Raw genomic sequence first — 18,295 nt, 5'->3', positions numbered from 1 at the left:
TAAAATATACCAAATGGTCCATACCATAATACTCCATTCCAGGTATTTAAATACTGCCTAAAACAATATCAATCCAACTTAGTAACTATTTAAAAACAGCTCCCATCTGGGGAGCAACTGACCAGGCACTGTGCTACGTTCTTTACCGACTTTTTGTCTTTAATCCCAACGGTCTTGCATAGAAGGTATTATCATTCCCATTTTACAGAAAAATAAAACATGGCTCAGAAGGCTTAATTCACCTGTGCTATTCACACAACTAACAGGAGATAGAGCTGGTGCCAGGGTCTTTTTGGCTGAAAGCCAGTGACCCTTCCACTGGACAACACGGCCCCAATACCTGCCACCTGCCCCCAAAACAGCATTCTGAAAATGTCACCAGTATTGTTTTCCTGTGCCAATACCATGACGGGAACAACTGTGAGAAATCCTCAGGACTCATTTCAGACAGATAACTGGATCTCTGCAGTTTATCATCATAATAATGCTGTGGCAAACAGCAAAATCAATACAAATTTCCAAGGAAAGAGCTGTGCCAAATATTTTTGTGGCCTCTTGTTTTGCCTCAATTGCCAGCAAAATAAAAAAACTGGATAGAATAATAACTATGTCTGTCATTGGTTTGGGGATCAGATACACAAACTCCTTTTATAAAACCGAAGCAAGAAGTTAAAAGTCTCCAAATATAATGCCTATACATTTTGAATATCTCAAATTCCCTTTAAAAATGTCAAGAATTAAATTACAATTTAAGATATCTATAAATAGCGTGGAATTGAGCAAAATGCTACTGATTTAAGCCAAATGAGAAAATGAGCAAGAGGCCCTTTTGCTATCTTTATAGAACAAAATTCTTTAGGGACTGGAAGCGGTGTTCTAAGAATAGAAAGAACATTTTCTCCCTGAATACCCCACCCCTCTCTAACTCCACTGCACTTCCATCTTACATCTGCAGGCAGCTTTCTCTTTTCTCCCTCAAAGAAAAGGCAGGAACATATCTGGTGGAAATATCTCAACATCTCTGAATATTAGATGAGATACAGATTAAGAAAAAGAACACTACTGGAAAATACTTTGCATACTCTCATCAGACATCAGTAGAGGCCACCAAGGGAAAGCTAGTCATCTAGCTTTTCTTGGCCCTCCAGTGCCATTCCTGCGGAACAGAGGGAAGCTGGATATCAGGAAAGAAACAAAGGAAAGGGGTCCAATCACCAAGGGTCTGAATGGTGCATTTACCCACCCACCTGTTATCAAGTCCCTGCTATGGACTAGGCATCAGGAATACAAAAATAAATGGCATATGAGATTGGATTTCTCTATTAAACACTCCCGTAGCACGTCACACTTCTTCGTAGCACTCATTACAGGATCACGTGTCTGGTATTTTAGCTACATGTTAAATCTTAAGAGACTTGGTTATGGGAATGTAAAATGGTACAGCTACTCTGAAAAACTGTAAGGCAGTTTCTCAAAAAAATTAAAAATAGATTCCCATAGGATGCAGCAATTCCATTTCTGGGTATGTATCCAAAAGAACTGAAAGCAGGGCCTTAAAAAGATACTTGCACATCCATACTCATAGCAGCATTACTCACAATAGGCAAGAGGCAGAAACAACCCCATGGTCCACTGACAGATAAACAAAATGTAGTATATACATGCAAGGGAATACTATTCAGCCTTAAAAAAAAAACACACAAGGAAGACCTGTCACATGCTACAACATAGATGAACCTTGAGGACATTATGCTTAGTGCAATAAGTGAGTCACAAAAGACAAATACTGTATGCTTTCACTTATGTGAGGTACCTAAAATAATCAAGATCATTGAAACAGAAAATAGAATGATGGTTGCCAAGGGCTGCAGAACGGGGGAATTAGTGTTTAATGGGAAGAGACTTTCAGTTTTGCAAGATGAAAATGTTCTAGAGATTGGATGCACAACAATGTGGATATACAGATGGTTCCCAACTTAAAATGGTTCAACTTACGATTTTTCAATTTTACAATGGTGCAAAAACAATATGTATTCAGTAGAAACCATACTTCATATTCTAATTTTGATCTTTTCCCAGGCTAGTGATATGGAGTGTGATCCTCTGTCCAGCTCCCAGTCAGCCACATGATCACAAGGGTCAACAACCCACACACTTACAGTCTGTACCCATTCAACGACTCTGTTTTTCACTTTCAGTATTTAATAAATTACATGTCATATTCAACACTTTATGATAAAATAGGTTTTGTGTTAGATGATTTTGCCCAACTGTAGGTTAATTAAGTGTCCTGAGCACCTTTTAGGTAGGCTAGGCTAAGCTATGATGTCCAGTGGGTTAGGTGTGTTAAACGCACGTTCAACTTACGATAGTTTCTGTTTACAATAGGTTTATCGGGACATAACCCCATCTTAAGTTGAGGAAGATCTGTACTTAGCATTACTATACCCTTAAAAACAGTTAAGCTGGGCAGGGGAGCTAGCAGCCCCAGAATGGTGCTGCTGGAGAGTGAGCAGTTCCTGACGGAGCTGACCAGACTCTCCCAGAAGTGCCGGTTATCAGGCAGCGTGTTCATCACCCCGAAGAAGTATGATGGTCGAACTAAATCCTTTCCAAGGAAGGGTTCTGTAGAGGGCTTTGAGCCCTTAGACAACAAGTGCCTGTTCAGAGCTACTGATGGGAAAAAGAAGGTCAGCACCGTGGTGAGCTCCAAAGAAGTGAAGGAGCTTCAGATGGCTTATTCAAACCTATTGAGAGCTCATGTGGATGGGCTGAAGAAGAGGGACGGGAAGAGCAAGAGTAGGAAGAGCAAAGCAGCGCAGGGAAGGGCACCAGATACCCTGCTTTCACCAACTAACCATTGAATTACTACGTTTCCTTTGGTTTTTACTCTTGGCCACAAAGCTAGGTTTCTGGTTCCCCTATAATAACATTTCATGTGAGATGAGGGTCATTTTGGATGGAAGGAGTGCTGCAGTGTTTACAGGATGCTTGTAAAAAGCCAAGTTTATTTTAGAATTGGCTGATTGGCCTGTGTTGCATGGTTGTATATCCTGGGATTATAAAGTCTCTGTGGCCATCTGTGTGAAGAACAATGGATCATTAAACCTGTATTTATCCGCAAAAGAAAAAAAAATTAGTTAAGATGGTAAATTTTATGTTACGTATATTTTACCACATTTTTTAAAATTTCCTAATTAAAAAGAGACTTGGGGCACCTGGGTGGCTCAATCAGTTAAACAGATGACTCTTGGTTTCTGCTCAGGTCATAATCTCATGGTCATGGGATCCAGCCCTGCTTAGGGCTCCACGCTCAGCACAGAGTCTCCTTGGGATTCTCTCCTTCTCTCCCTTTCCTTCTCCCTCCCCCTCTGCCCCTCCCACCCCCTCACCCACACACACGGGTGTGTGCTCAGGCTCATGAGCTCTCTCTTTCTCTCTCTCTCTCAAATAAATAAATAAAATCTTTAAAAAGAGAGAGACACTTTTTTCCCTGTAGCTTCATCATTTAAGCAGAGGTACTTGCATATGGAAAATATGTAACACATATTTATTGAATGGATAGATGGATGAATGGAGGAAGGGATGGATGGATGATGGAGGAACGGATGGATGGATGGATGAATGGAGGAAGGGATGGATGGATGGATGAATGGAGGAAGGGATGGATGGATGAATGGAGGAAGGGATGGATGGATGAATGGAGGAAGGGATGGATGGATGATGGAGGAAGGGATGGATGGATGAATGGAGGAAGGGATGGATGGATGAATGGACAGACAGATGGAAATATGAACAGAAGAGCAACATATAAAACAATAATTACTATACCATGTGAACATAGAGAAATGGACCCTGTGAATATGAAGAAAGGAAAAGTTCTTGTTATGGTTGATTCTAATATAATATTTACCATACAGAATTACTTTATCTTATCCACCTATGCCACACAAAAAAAATTTTTTTAAAGATTTTTTATTTATTTATTTGACAGAGAGAGACACAGCGAGAGAAGGAACACAAGTGGGGGAGAGGGAGAAGCAGGCTTCCCGCTGAGCAGGGAGCCCGACGCGGGGCTCGATCCCAGGACTCTGGGACCATGACCTGAGCCAAAGGCAGACGCCCAACGACTGAGCCACCCAGGTGCCCCGCCACAAAAAATTTTAATAGAGATTTAGTTTTTTCTGGTTGAATGATTTTTATTTTTTCTCTTATTTCTCTTTATTACAGTATAATCTGTCTTCTGACCTAGATGAAATTAAAAGAGAAAAATCCATTTTTTGTCACCTTTGCTCTTTCCAGCACCTCTTTTAATCCAAAAGGGTAATGTGAAATAAAGCTTACAATCAACACTGCCGAAGACAAAAGCAGGTGATAAGTTGCTTGCCCATTAGTTATTAATGAGCTATCCTCCAGGGCATAGTGTTATGAAGCTCTGTCATGTAACAAACAGCAGGCAAAAAGAATAATCTCCATTTTCTGACTCTGAAATACAGGCATGTGCTATAAAACTAAATTGACATCTGTTAGCAGGCTTGTCACATGGATGGTTTTTTCCTGCAGAATCTGGAATAAATTAAATCTTAAAATAAAGCTTAGAACAGAGAGGCTGCTTTACATAATTCCTTCTAATGGCGTGCTGATTTTAAAGAGAAGTTCTTACAAGAAATGTTTCATTATCATTTTAATTGCAAAACTGATGAATGCCACTCCATGCTAGGAAATTAGTGTTTTTATAAGGTCCCTATGTTTTAAACTAAAAAGTGGCAAGTGAAACCTTCCTCAACTGGCTGGAAGATAAATCAGGTTTTACCTCCAAATAAAACTATGCCCGCTTTTTCCCCAAGTACCCGGAGCCTGTTTCATGGGTGGTTCGTTATGCATGGCACCTCTGAGCACCGGCATGGCTGAGCTCCCGGGGCAGAAATGGCTGGCCGGGGTGTGACCTCACAGGGTTCGCTCAGGAATACACTCCCTCAGAGGATTCACTAATAGGAGAGCTAGTTCTGGGGCCTCTTACTGTCAAAAGCCATTAAGCATTTTTTAACACATATAGAGGAACTGGCAGACCTGGTGAAACTGGGCTGTGCAACACTGAACAGAACATTCTTCTACTGAACCACAGCCTCCTGTACAAAAGGAAGTCACAACAGAGGGAAACCTTTATGGGCCCCTGAAGCTTAGAGCCCCTCTGTTCCCTCAGGATTCCTTTGGCTCTCCTTCCCAAAACTTTGTCAAAATGGCAAAAATCCTCAGACAAATATACCCACCCCTGGTACACAGCAGTGAAGAAAACCAAATGCCAGCTCGCTGGAGGCTCGTTTCCTCTCTGAGTGAAATCCTCCCCTTTTGTAATAATTCCGGGTGCCTTTGAAAATCTCAAAAGATGCAACACTCAATCAAAATGCTTTGTTTTACATAAAATCATAATTCTGGTCTCCTTAAAATTCTTCATTCATTTCTCTCACCAACATGAAAATGTTTGCCTGCACAACCCTCCTCAAATGGTAGCGGTTCATATCCCACACCTTTTCATAGGGAACACTGAAGCACAGAGGACACAGGAACTCGGTGAAGAGACAGAGAAGGAGGCTGCAGAAGCACACAGCCTCTCAACCCCGTTCTTGTTTAAAGGGTTTTATGCACAGGAGGGGGGCGGATTTGCAAATGGAAGGCTGAGTCACTAGAGGCCTCTCTACATGCTGAGGCTCTTCACAGGGTGATCTTTCTATTACCTGGGTTAGAGCTGGGAAGGAGAGCCAAAGGAATCCTGAGGGAGCAGATGGCCAGCTCCCTGGGCTCCATGCCAGACCAGCTAAGTGAGAATCTCTCTAAGGTTGGTTCTGAGTTCGAAGTTTTAATCAAGGTCCTTAGGTGATGGGATTCTTTACTTGTGCTGTTATTTTTGGTTTGTTTTCCAGTGTTACCAAGTCTAACAATGCAATCTGAGAATCACTGGGTTGTGCAGGTGGGAGTGGGTCTCTGGATTCCAGAGCACCTTTCACACACAACTTCGCCAGTCATGGCTTCCGCCCAAGGAAAACACAAACCACCGCTAGATCCAGATGCACCTAACTCATTCTTTAAACAGGCTTTATAATCTACATGCTAGCTAAATACTGAATGTTTCAAAAAGTCACTAAGAACACAGAAATTTGCTTCACAGCAAATCTCACCATTATAGATAAGTGAAAAAGGGTAAAAAGCCAAAACTCATTTTCTACATGTTGAACGCAGAAGTTCTAGACCCACGTTCTCAAGATGGTTTGTCCTTTGGGTCCACTATAGATTGATGGAGACAGAAAAATATCTCTGCATTTCAAATTGCAACTCAGGAGCATAGCTGACGCATTACTCCTAAATTGCTACTGGCTTATTTCACAGAAACAGCCTTGTCATGATTAAATAGCATTTTTGCAAGACGAAGTTGCCTTCAAATACACAGAAAGATACACACCTCTCTTTGAAAAAGTAATATAAACAAGTCTAAACGGAAGATTGCACTGGGCCTTAAAAGAGTCACCTGGATTTCTACCTTCACCATAACATATCTTGGTGTTTTCCACCCAAATACTCTGAACATCAGTGGCTAAGGCCTCTGGATGCTCTAGCTGCTGCTTATTAATTCTGTGGTGGGTCTGTGTGAAAAGCTAAAGCATTCAAACTTCGATACACTGCACGTTTTATTTAGGAAGATACTGGGTAGAAAGTCAGGTCAAGTATCCTACATACTTACTGAGCACTTCACTAGGTAGTTGGGATGGGAGTCCACACAATGAAATCCCTGCTCTTAAGCCATATACCCCTCAGTTAGGAACATACGTCTGGGACACAGAGATCTAGCTGGAGGGTAAACCATTAGTCACCTAGGACTTGGGCATGTCTGGTCCTTGAACTGGTATGGGAGAACACTGGGAGACATTTTTATAAAGGAGCTTCCCTCCTGAGAAAAAAAAAATTGTTCCAAGAAACCAGCAAGTTTGAAACAGGAATCTGGTACATGCTGGCATGAGAATGGAAAAATGGTCTGGAGCATAGCACATCATCTGTGCCTCATACCACCCTTAGCAGGGACTCAGGCTGAGGGTGGAGGACATTAGAACACAAGGTAGTCCAGGAACACCTGGGCGGCCCAGTCGGTTGAGCAGCAGACTCTTGGTTTTGGCTGGGTCTGATCACAGTGTCCTGGGATGGAGCCCTACGCCTGGCTCCACGCTCAGGGTGGAGTCGGCATGGGTTTTTCTCTCTCTCCCTCTTCCTCTGTCCTCCCCTTGTGCTTTCTCTCTCCTACTGAAATAAAATAAATAAAATAAAATAGGACATAAAGTGGTCCAGTGCTGGGCCTCTGGGGGGGGGGGGGGGACACAAATTACTAGTACATATCCTCTGTTCCTGTGTTTCTCAGACTGTGGTACAGGCCTTGCTACTCAAGGTATGGTTCCCCAACTAGCAGCCTCAGCAGAGCTTGAGAGCTTGCTAGGAGTGCAGAATCTCAGGTCCCACCCCAGAACTTCAGAATCAACATCTGCATTTTAATTAGATTCCCCAGGTGATTCATATATACATTAATATGAGCCATACTGGGATGAAAGATGGTTTAGGTCATACAAATAAGCATTTCAAAATCTTTTGTTTGTTAGGTATTTTTAATATGTATTAGAAAACATAATTAAGCCAGTTTACTCATGAGTCCATTGGTATTATTTCTCCAGATAATTCTAAGAAAGGTGAATCAGTTTAAAGTTGACTTAAAGAAAAGTATAAAAGGAAGATGTACCCCCCCTATGCCAAACCAAACCGAAAAGAGCAAATTGTCAGAGAAGGAGAACACAAAGGACATAAATTAAACTATATTTTAAAATAATAACAATAATAATAATGAAAATAAAGGAATCTAGAACGACATTTCACATATTTATCAAAAAAAACTCAAAACAAAACAAAAACTGGTAGAGCAGAACTTATAGCAAACAAAATAGAATTTAAGGCAAAGAAAATTTCCAGGAATGAAGAGCGACATAATATACACATGTGGTGAAATTTTCTTCCTGAGTCTATCATTTTCCATTTCCACCAGCAAAGCATGAGTATTCACTCTAGGGCGGTATCAACATCTTGTTTATATTTGTCCATCTGATAAGCAAAAGAAAAGGGAATCTTCTTGTAGTTCAATTTCAAAGCGCTCCTCCTCTCCAAACCAGGGACCACACAGCAGACGTGAGGTCTGGTGATCCGGGGCGGGCTCCGGGCCCAGGGACTCAGGCCGCGCCCCTCCAATGAGGGTCCCTGCGGACACCCCGCCCCAGGCAGCGTCCCCACCCGGGGACGACCCCCCCTCCCCCCCCGGCGCTGAGCAGCTTTAGTCCAGCTCCACCCTGTCGTCCGACCCGCAGCCCGAGGCCCCGCCCCCCACTTCTGCTCTGTATTAATTCTCAGCCGCTTATTTAATTTCTCTACAACACAGTGTTTACTTTCTACACAATCGCCAGCAAGGCTGTTCAGTGCCCCAGAGCAGCAAACAATAACAATTCTCTACGACCCTGTCTGAAGAACCAGTTGCCCTTCAGTTTCGCACAAAGCTTTCATTAAAAACTCTTGAGTGGAATTAGGTGCGGTTATCAATTTCCAGGGAAATCTGATATATTTTCCCTGAAAACAAAGAAAGAGAGAAAACAGAAAATGTTTTCTATAAAATTTTGTAAAGACTTCCTGAAATGGTTAATTAAAAGTCTTTGAATTTAAAATCATTATTTATTTATTTAAGATTTTATTTATTTATTTGACAGAGAGACACAGCGAGAGAGGGAAAACAAGCAGGGGGAGTGGGAGAGGGAGAAGCAGGCTTCCCGCCGAGCAGGGAGCCCGATGTGGGGCTCGATCCCAGGCCCCTGGGATCCTGACCTGAGCCAAAGGCAGACGCTTAACTACTGAGCCACCCAGGCACCCCTAGAATCATTTTTAAATCACACTGTGTTCTCTGATCTAATTCTCAAAAGCAATCCATTTAGGGAGTATCATGGTCCCCATTACACGGGCAATCAAACGGAGCACCAGAGCAGTTAAATGACTCTCCCTCCTAGTGCCAAAAACTAAGGAGGGAATGGGTGCTTCAAACCTAAATCACTGACCTTCCAGAGGTAAACTCTAAGGCAGTCCTGTTACTCATACTATCAACAGCATGGTAAAGACCGAAAGTAAAAACTTCTCATTAATCAGCCTGGATCATTTAGGATACTCTGTGTGATACAGACTTTAGGGAAAAAAAAAAAGCATACGGTGTGATTAATATGAGCAGAAACTTCAGACTCACTATTTCTAGTCCCATTCTGGAAAAATTCTTATGCATCGTTTACAGCAACAAGCACATGAGCAAGAAGACAGTTCATCATTACTAATGCTGGATCCAGGTGATCTTACTCCCTGACAGACTGGCTTCTGGTTCTCCTGCTTTTGCTGATGCAGCTGCTCTCACCAGATGCTTTAGAAATGTTTTTGATTTACAGTTGGAAATTAAAATTACCAAAGAGTTCTAAAAGCAGAACAGAAGCCCTATGCATCTTTCTGTCACCGTCTCAAGAGTATTGCCTTTCCTTTTGGCCTGAGTGGCTGGAATCTAGGGATGGATAAAGAGAAGAAGAAGAAAAATCACAGCCTCACCTGGAAAACATCACCCAACTATATGAAACAGTTTAACATCATGAGGTGAAAATAAAACAAACAAAAACCCCCCTGGTTTCTAAAGTCACTAGCAGAAGAAATGAGTGAAGAAGGCAAGACTCAAGCACAGACGTGTGTGTGTGTGTGTGTGTGTGTGTGTGTGTGTGTGTGTGCGTGTTCGTGTTCTACTTGCTTGCCCTGCCAGAGCCACATCCTATTTACCAGTGTCTGTACACATGCAGAAAAATGAAAACAGACCTTGCTTGCTGCAGGCCAGAAATGAAGTTTCCTTTCATCTGGCACCACATAGCTTCTAGAGGCATGTTCCTAATGGAAGCAATCACTCACTGATGGGTTTCATTTTCCTTGTTTTGTTTTAAAGCATTCGCAAAAAAAAAAGCAAAGAAAAGAAACAATCTATGAAAGAATATCAGTCTCTTTTAAATTCTTCAATAAGGAATTTTTAAAGCAGCAAATATATACCTGGCAATTCTGACCCAGATCACTTTCATGTTTGTTTTTTTTATTGTGGTAAAATACACATAACATAAACGCTTATTTTTAGATGTCATTATTAATGTTTTTAATAAAAATAAGTAGCTTTAGGAATATAAAAAATCCTTTAAAACATTTATCCTTTTTAGGTACTACTGTAAATATTTCTGCTGTCTCAGGGGCAGCATAAAAGATCTCATGCTTCATCCTCAGCATAAAGGTTTGCCCACTGCAACTCCTATGGAGTTAAACAAACACAATTCAGGTGCATACCTGGTTATCTGAAAATGCATTTTCCATAGGAAATGTGGCTTGGATAAATGATATCCACAGGCCATTTTTCAAAGCCCTATTTTATCCTCACATTTACCAAAACTTTTGCTGAGATATTATCAAAAAAAGCTGTCTCTACAAGGTCTATTCTTTGAAGAGTGAGGGTAGATAGAGCCAGGGTGTAAAGAGCATTAACGTGGAGCAACAAGAGTCCCACATGAACACAAAGAATCTGTAGCTAGCTCCTTGAATAATCAAGAGTTGACATATTAGAGAATCAAGCCTGTAATTTTCAGCTGTTTTTTTTTTAAAACAGGTCTCTGAAGGTAACAAATGGCAAAAATAAAATAAATTTCTGAAAAATGTTCCCACTTCAGTTTCTGTTTGGAGATTTTACTCCCCAAATCCTATATACGTTTCATTAAGGCTCTCAGTTATTCAATGCTAGTTACTGTCAATGGCAGAGCAAAATACAAATCAATAGTTAATCACATGTTAGAAGAGCAGCAAATTCTTTGAAGTGGTTCTTGAAGAAGCTCCTGCAGTCCAATTAAAAGGAGTTAAAAAAAAAAAAAAGGAGGAGGAGGAGGAGAAAAAGAACAAAGCAGAGGAAAAGCCCTTTTATTAAAGATCAGGCAGCCAACTCAAGTTTAAAATTGAATTCCATATACACTGTTTTTCAGAAACACCCATTTTGGCGTGTTCTAAATCACATGCCATCTCTGACTGAGAACAGGAAGGCAAAATAGGCCAAGCCCAAGAAGGGTTGGCAAACAAACACAAGCCAAGTACACTCAGGAGAATTATCTAGTATTTGCCTACAGAATGCAATTGGCTTGGGTCTACACTAAAAATTGCTTTCAAGGAACACGGTTCAGAGATTGGGTTTCTTTTTGCTATCTATTCACAATAAGATACTTGTAGAGATTTGTCATCTTTTGACATAATTATATCAGTTGCAACACACATAATGTCCATTCAATTTTACAAAGTTCGTTTTAATCAAAGATATACATATGTTCTGGCCTTCAAGAGCCTGGAGACTCAAAGTAGTTGCTACAACAGTGAGAAACACAACACATGGGCAATCTCTTATCAAACAAAAAACCTGGCCCCGATTACTTTGTATTTGAGACTGACATAAGTAGTTCACTCTGTCTGAACATTTAAAACCAATTGCCAAACGAAAATGGGACTCCTGAGCCCATGCCAGAAGTAGGTTTCTTACTTCCTTGCCCAGTCTTGGCCAAAACCCTAGCACTACTCAACAGCAACTGCAATCTACAAATCAACTTAAAGATCTTGATCCCTGCCAAAACTCTATGTCTACAGAGCTGACTCTATAAATAATGATGGGTTATCATCAGTAAGGTTGAAACTGGATCCTCCACTATCCAATTCTCGGTTTGCATTTTTTTTTTAAGTTGATGAGTTTGTTCACTTTATTTCATTATGAAATCAAATGAAAACTCTCACCTTGTGATGCCCAAATTCATTCAAAATGGTGCCCAGTTTTCTGGTGTTGCTATGCAGTTTTTGGGCAGCCACAGCTGGATGCGGGTCCCGCCAGTCGACAGACAAGCGGTGATACCAGAGGCGCTGACTCTCCAGAATATGAGCCGACTTCACACTAGGATCAAAACGATGTACCTCACATCCACTGTTGGCCATGCTAACCTCAAATTGGGTATCATCACTCCCTAGCCTATAAAGAAAGAGGATGGAAATCAATAACAAGAAAATTATAATGAAGCAAAAGTGTTGGATTGACAAAATGATTCTAAGGCCAATTTTCTTATTCTTATCAAGCTTTCTCCTGTTTTAACACATAGCTAACTGCACACATTCAATAAACCTTCTTCTTTCACAAAAAGCATTAGCGCTAAAAGCTTCTGGGTAAAAAGCAAGCAGAGAAATCATCTGCTAAATGCAGACCAGAGAATCACATGTTCAAACATGTACAGGCATACCAAATTAATTTTTTACAAAGGCTTAAACCATAACAGCAACGAAACAAGACTGTCCAGTGATCTTAAGAAGTTTTCTCAGAATACATCAAAAATATAAGCACCGGGATCAGTTCCCTTAGGGAGAGGGGCAGTCTACTAATGAGGTAATTTGTCTCTGTTCTAATGGCCACGATGCATGAGGTCTGACTTAAAGACAACAGCTGTTTCCTTAGAAATGGAATGTAATTTAAAATAGTACAGCTAAAGAAAGGTCAACTGTGTGTGGTTCTACTCAAGAAATAGAAGAGATACCTCATCTAAATTCACATCAACAGGAGGAAAAAATTATGAATTAGTTGTTCTTAAGTACCCAGTATGTAACACATCAAGTGGAACATCCATATACTTAATGCATTTTTAATTTACTCCGTCATATTACTCAGACATATTAGGTGGAGTTATATTCATCACTTTGATTAAAGCACCAGTTTGGATGAAAAACATGAAGTTAAATGAAAGAGGATTATTTTTTCAAATGGTGATTATGGCTTCTTTGTCCGAAATACTATGATTAGATGTGATTTAAGATCCCAAAATCTCAGAGCATCTATAATACGTTGACCAAACCTGAACCTAGTGCAGAAATGCTTCATTCTCTTAGACTTTACTGACTCAGTTATTTCATAATTTGGAAATATACAAGTTCATTGGCTAACAATTATTGACCTGCTTTTAGTTGACTAAAATAAGTCTCCAGTACAGAAATCCTCCACCTAGACATTCTTACTATACTCTTATTTGCCTTGTTCTTTCCCTTCACTTCTACTCCACTGCTTTTTCCCTTGCTGGACCCATGGCATGTTAACCCTCTGCTGTCCCTCAGCTGTAATTCTCTCTACCCTTTTGGCTAGAAGATTTAGCACTCCTCTCACAAATGCTACCATTCCTTTTACCCGACAGATCCTGTTTCCTATTTTTATAGATTTTTAAAGATTTTATTTATTGTCAGAGAGAGAGAGAGAGCACAAGCAGAGGGAGCAGCAGGCAGAGGGAGAAGCAGGCTCCCAGCTAAGCAAGGAGCCCAATGAGGGACTCGATCCCAGGACCCTGGGATCATGACCTGAGCCAAAGGCAGATGCTTAACCAACCGAGCCACTCAGGCTTCCCCTGTTTCCTATTTTTAACCTCGTATTGAACCCACACAGCTCAGACCATTGTAATCTCTATCCTAGTTTCCCCCCAATTTTTCCATGATCTAATCTGGTGTGGCAGATTGACTTGCTGGCTCTAACTCTTCACTCCTTCATACTACTGCCATGCTATGCTCATCATGGGCAGAGTGTCCTTTCCTGCCCCTTGATTTTTTGGCTTGACTATATAATTTGCTTTTTGGAAGGGAGTGACAGTATGCCAGTTCTGAGACTAGGCTTTAAGTACTTCTATCCACCCTCTCGTATCATCCTCATGATGAAAACTTACCCTGGGTAGCTTGCTGTCTCAGGACAATAAGAGATATGAGAGGCAGAGGTACCCCAGCCAAACCTCCAGCCTTCTATGAAAAACAGAACTGCCCTTAGCCACCTCACTTTGAAGCCTCCCTGCTGAGCCCAGACTCAATCAACTGGAGCACAGCTGATGTGGAGACATATAAGCAAGAATAAATAATGGTTTTAAGCTACTGAATTTTAGAGTGATTTGTTGTACAGCAACAGCTAACTCATAAACCTGCCATGAACTATACGTCCAAGAATTGAATAAAAATGACGAAACATTTTTTCGTAGACAGATTTCTTTCTGTATAGATCAGAATGTTGCCAAATTCACCTGCCCCAAGCGATTTTTCACTTAATTGAATATGTTGAAACTTAGATGAGCAAACCAGTGTTATTATGGGTCATCTCATGAAAAATGGCAGTTTTGTAGCTTTACTAAGAGAACACTATGTCAAAAAAAGTACTCATTAAATATAATTTGTATATAAACTTTCTAGAGTAGAGAAATTTGAATAATTTCTTTCTGTGAATTTTCTCAATATTGTTTTCAAGGAAACATTCTCTATTCTAAAATATGTATTTTAATCAAGACTTCAAAAAAAATTTAAGGATTAAATTAAGCACATAGACTTTTGTAACTAAATTTTTTAGTAAGGCACTTTATTATATATTGATATGCTTTCAATTTAAACTAATTTTTATAATAAAAAATAGCAATACTCATAGAAAGAGTTCAAAGAAATAGATAAAATGAAAAGTAAAAGTTTTCTAGCTCTAGAAATTTTGGCCACTAATTTCCAGAGATAATCACAGCATTTTTTTGTGTATCCTTCCAGAAATTCTCTACACATGTACAAGTGTTCTCTATTAGAGATATCATAAGCACACACATATATATTTAAATTCATCATCAAACAGCAAGGAACTATTGTGTATGATACACTAAATAACATCAAAATATTGAAATTTGTCATTTTGGGGTAATTTATATTACTAAATAAGATACACTTAATACATAAGTGTACTAAATTGGAAAGTAATAAACAGCATTCATTGAATCAATGTCTATAATTCTTACTTTCATTTCTTCAAATGGTACTTCTTCAAATTTTTATTTAAATTCAAATTAGTTAACACACAGTGTAATATTCTGCTTATTTCTGAATCCCAAGTACTGAGCAATGAGATGAGTGCTGACAGACAAATCTACAAAATGTTGCTCCAAGTGAGAGAAAACCAGAAAATTAGGTAGGGTCTGGAATTCTCAGAATACATAGTACAGTATCCAACATGGCAACGGGGCAGGCTATGTTTCACTGTCTTATTTGTGTATATAAACAAATATTTATAAAGCACTTTAAGGGGTGCCTGGGTGGCTCAGTCATTTAAGCGTCTGCCTTTGGCTCAGGTCATGATCTCAGGGTCCTGGGATTGAGCCCTATGTCAGGCCCCCTGCTCAGTGGGGAGTATGCTTCTCCCTCTGCCTCTCCTTCTGTCCCTCCTCCAGCTTGTGCTCTCTCTCTCTTGCTCACTCTCTCTCAAATAAATAAATATTTTTTAAAAAGCACTTTAATATGTTTAAGGCACTATACTAGACACCAGAGACAAATAGATAAATTAAATATAACGCTTGATCTGAAGCTCACCGGTGGTAATGAAGAGAGATTTCTGAACAAATAACTATAGTAAAATAATGAAATAACCAAAACAAAACTATTACTTACAGCAAAAATGTATTTAGTCTGTAAGAAAATCATTTTCTGCTCTTATTTAACTGGAAAGAGAATTCGCTGTAGAAAATTCTCTTTTAGGGGCGCCTGGGTGGCTCAGTCGGTTAAGCGTCTGCCTTTGGCTCAAGTTATGGTCCCAGGGTCCTGGGATCGAGCCCCGCATTGGGCTCCCTGCTCGGCGGAGAACCTGCTTCTCCCTCTCCCTCTGCCTGCTGCTCTGCCTACTTGTGCTCTCTCTCTCTCTGTCAAATAAATAAATAAAATCTTAAAAAAAAAGAAAATTCTCTTTATAGGGATGTTCTACTTAATGTTTATTCTGTGAAGCAAGAAAGGTAGATCATAAGGCTTCTATCTCATGATCTAAGACAGTTGTTCCATTCCCTGCCACCACATCTGCATTCCAGCCAGCAAAAAAAGTACAAGGAGAATGAAGGTCACACCCTTTCTTCCTAGGGCATGGCTTAGAAGTTGTACACATCACATTCACTATATCTCATTGCTCAAAGCTAGTCATATGGCCACTTGCAGCCTCAAGGAAGGCTAGGGTATGCAGTCTTCAGCAAGGTGCCAGGTGTCCTGCAAAACTCACAAGATCTGTTACCGAAGGAAGAAGGAAAAATATCCCCAAGAGAAGTGAAAACATATGACCACACAATGAATGTTCACTGCAACATTATTCACAACAGCCCAAAAGTGGAAGCAACCCAAATGTCCATCAACTGATGAGTGAATAAATAAAATGTGGTGTATCCATATAATGGAATACTATTCGGCCATAAAAAGGAATGAAGTAATGATACATGTTACATCATGGATGAACCTTTATGCTAAGTGAAAAAAGCCAGTCACAAAAGGCCACGTGTTGCATGCTTCCATCTATATGAAATGTCCAGAATAGGCAAATCTATGGACAGAGAGTAGATTAGTGGTTGCCTAGGATGAGGGGCGAAAAGCAGGAAAGGTGTTGGAGAGAAAATGGGAATGACCATTACTGGGTATATGGCTTCCTCTTTGGGGTGATGAAAATGTTCTAAATTTGACTGTAGCGACCAAAAACCATTGAACTGTATGTCTTAAATGAGTGAATTGTATGGTATGTGAATTATGACTCAACAAAACTGTTTAAAAAAATAAATAAAAGCAGATATAGGGAAGGTTTCTAACTGTGACCACTGAAGGCATAAGCGTGGGAAGAAGTAAGACAACTGTGTCCCCAGGAATTTCAGGAATGCATTCTTCAATGCTGCAGGACCCAGAGAATCTGGCCAAGTGGCCAAATCTCATCGATTATGAGATCTAATAGATAATTAGGTTATCTATTATCTAATTATTGAGGTGATTATGATTAGATCTGTAAACCGGCAACAACTAGAGGGGGAGAAATAGGTTTTTCAAAGCACAAATGACACTGAATAGTGGGTAAAAATATGTTATAATTGTTAGTTTTTGTTAAATAACATTGCATGAAATGCCAAGATTTCATCTAAAACATATATTCTCAACAGGGAAGATATCACCCCTAAGGTGGCAAAAATCCATTCTTGGTAGCCAAGAAAACTTCCTCTTTTTACACAGAAAGCACAGATACACACATTACACAAACAGGCAGTTTATCTATGGCTTTAAAATTTCATGGGGTGGGGTGCTGATTAGGAAAAAAATTATCTAAAAAGGATCTTTGGGTCCATGATTTTCTGATTCCTCATTCATATATACCACGAGCTCCGGCTATGTGAATTAAACTATTACAAGTTGAAAATGTTTGGCTCTGGAGCTTGTTCATTCCTCTTGAAATGCTCATGGCACCCAGAAGTCCCAGCTTTTCTGCCTAAGATACTGGTTGTTGCCTAACCGTGTGTCATCTATCAAACGTTCTTCTGTCTCATGCTGAGACTTTATGCCACATGGTGCCAGCTACCAGAGAACTAAAAAAGAGATGAAAAAGATTTACCTATGCATAATCCCTTCTCAAGTTCCCTCTTCCACTCTCGCGCCTACCCCTGAAATAACAAACTTTGACAGGCAGGATAAAATAGGTGATTTTTCCCCGCTCACTTTAGCTACCACCCTCCTCCCCCCGAATCCTCCCCCTCCACCTCACACAGAAGAAAACTTACAGGGCGGGCCCCAGCCAAAGAGGTCAGGCAGATGACATGATCATCTAAACCCACAGCCCCTCCTTTCTCTTCTCTTCCCCCTCCCTGTAACATAATCTTCCTGTACAGCACTTTCCCCTATCTTAATTGGTCTATTCTACCCCCATTTCAAAGTTGAAAAGGATCTGATTTTCATTTTCAACCTAACTTCACACAGAGTGCACTCTCCCGGAAAAGATGCTTTTACATTAACTGCAGAATAAAAAGCTTTGACTCCTGGAAAGACATTCCAGACTCGGAGATAAGATGGAGGTGATTCCTGCTTTAGTTCTTGGGATGGAGGAAAGACATGCAGCCTTTGTCTTCTGCTCCTCTGTCCTCAGATCTCTCCTCCTCTCTAGGAAGGTTACCCTGAGCCGCGGCTTTATCCGTCATCCTCAGTCGGCCTGGGAATGACTGGGCACAGCAGTGACCTGGTCTTGCTACTACCAGAGTCCTGGGGCTGAGAGCATATACTGGCCTGGTGTAGGGGCCCCATGACCCACCTGCCACCTGCCCTCCCTGCCATCTTGCAACTACCCCAATACTCCCGAACACTGAGA

The 18,295-nt window shown here is 40.5% G+C and overlaps 1 protein-coding gene and 1 pseudogene across 1 annotated transcript in view; one reads left to right on the top strand and one right to left on the bottom strand.

The window, feature by feature from the left end:
• METTL24 (methyltransferase like 24) overlaps window positions 1–18,295 on the bottom strand; it is a 95,594-nt gene that overhangs the window by 34,443 nt on the left and 42,856 nt on the right. The window contains exon 4 of the mRNA XM_028104214.1: window positions 11,902–12,130. Coding sequence (XP_027960015.1) covers window positions 11,902–12,130 — 229 coding nt within the window. The remainder of the gene's footprint in view (window positions 1–11,901; window positions 12,131–18,295) is intronic.
• On the top strand, window positions 2,493–2,864 carry LOC114209915 (signal recognition particle 14 kDa protein pseudogene; annotated as a pseudogene).

Source organism: Eumetopias jubatus, unplaced genomic scaffold, assembly GCF_037043125.1.
Source record: "Eumetopias jubatus isolate StellerSeaLion01/CBP00866 unplaced genomic scaffold, mEumJub1_p1.0 scaffold_6, whole genome shotgun sequence".
NCBI classification, from domain to species: domain Eukaryota; kingdom Metazoa; phylum Chordata; class Mammalia; order Carnivora; family Otariidae; genus Eumetopias; species Eumetopias jubatus.
The sequence above is the reverse complement of the archived record's forward strand: the minus strand, read 5'-3'. Positions and strand labels throughout refer to the sequence as shown.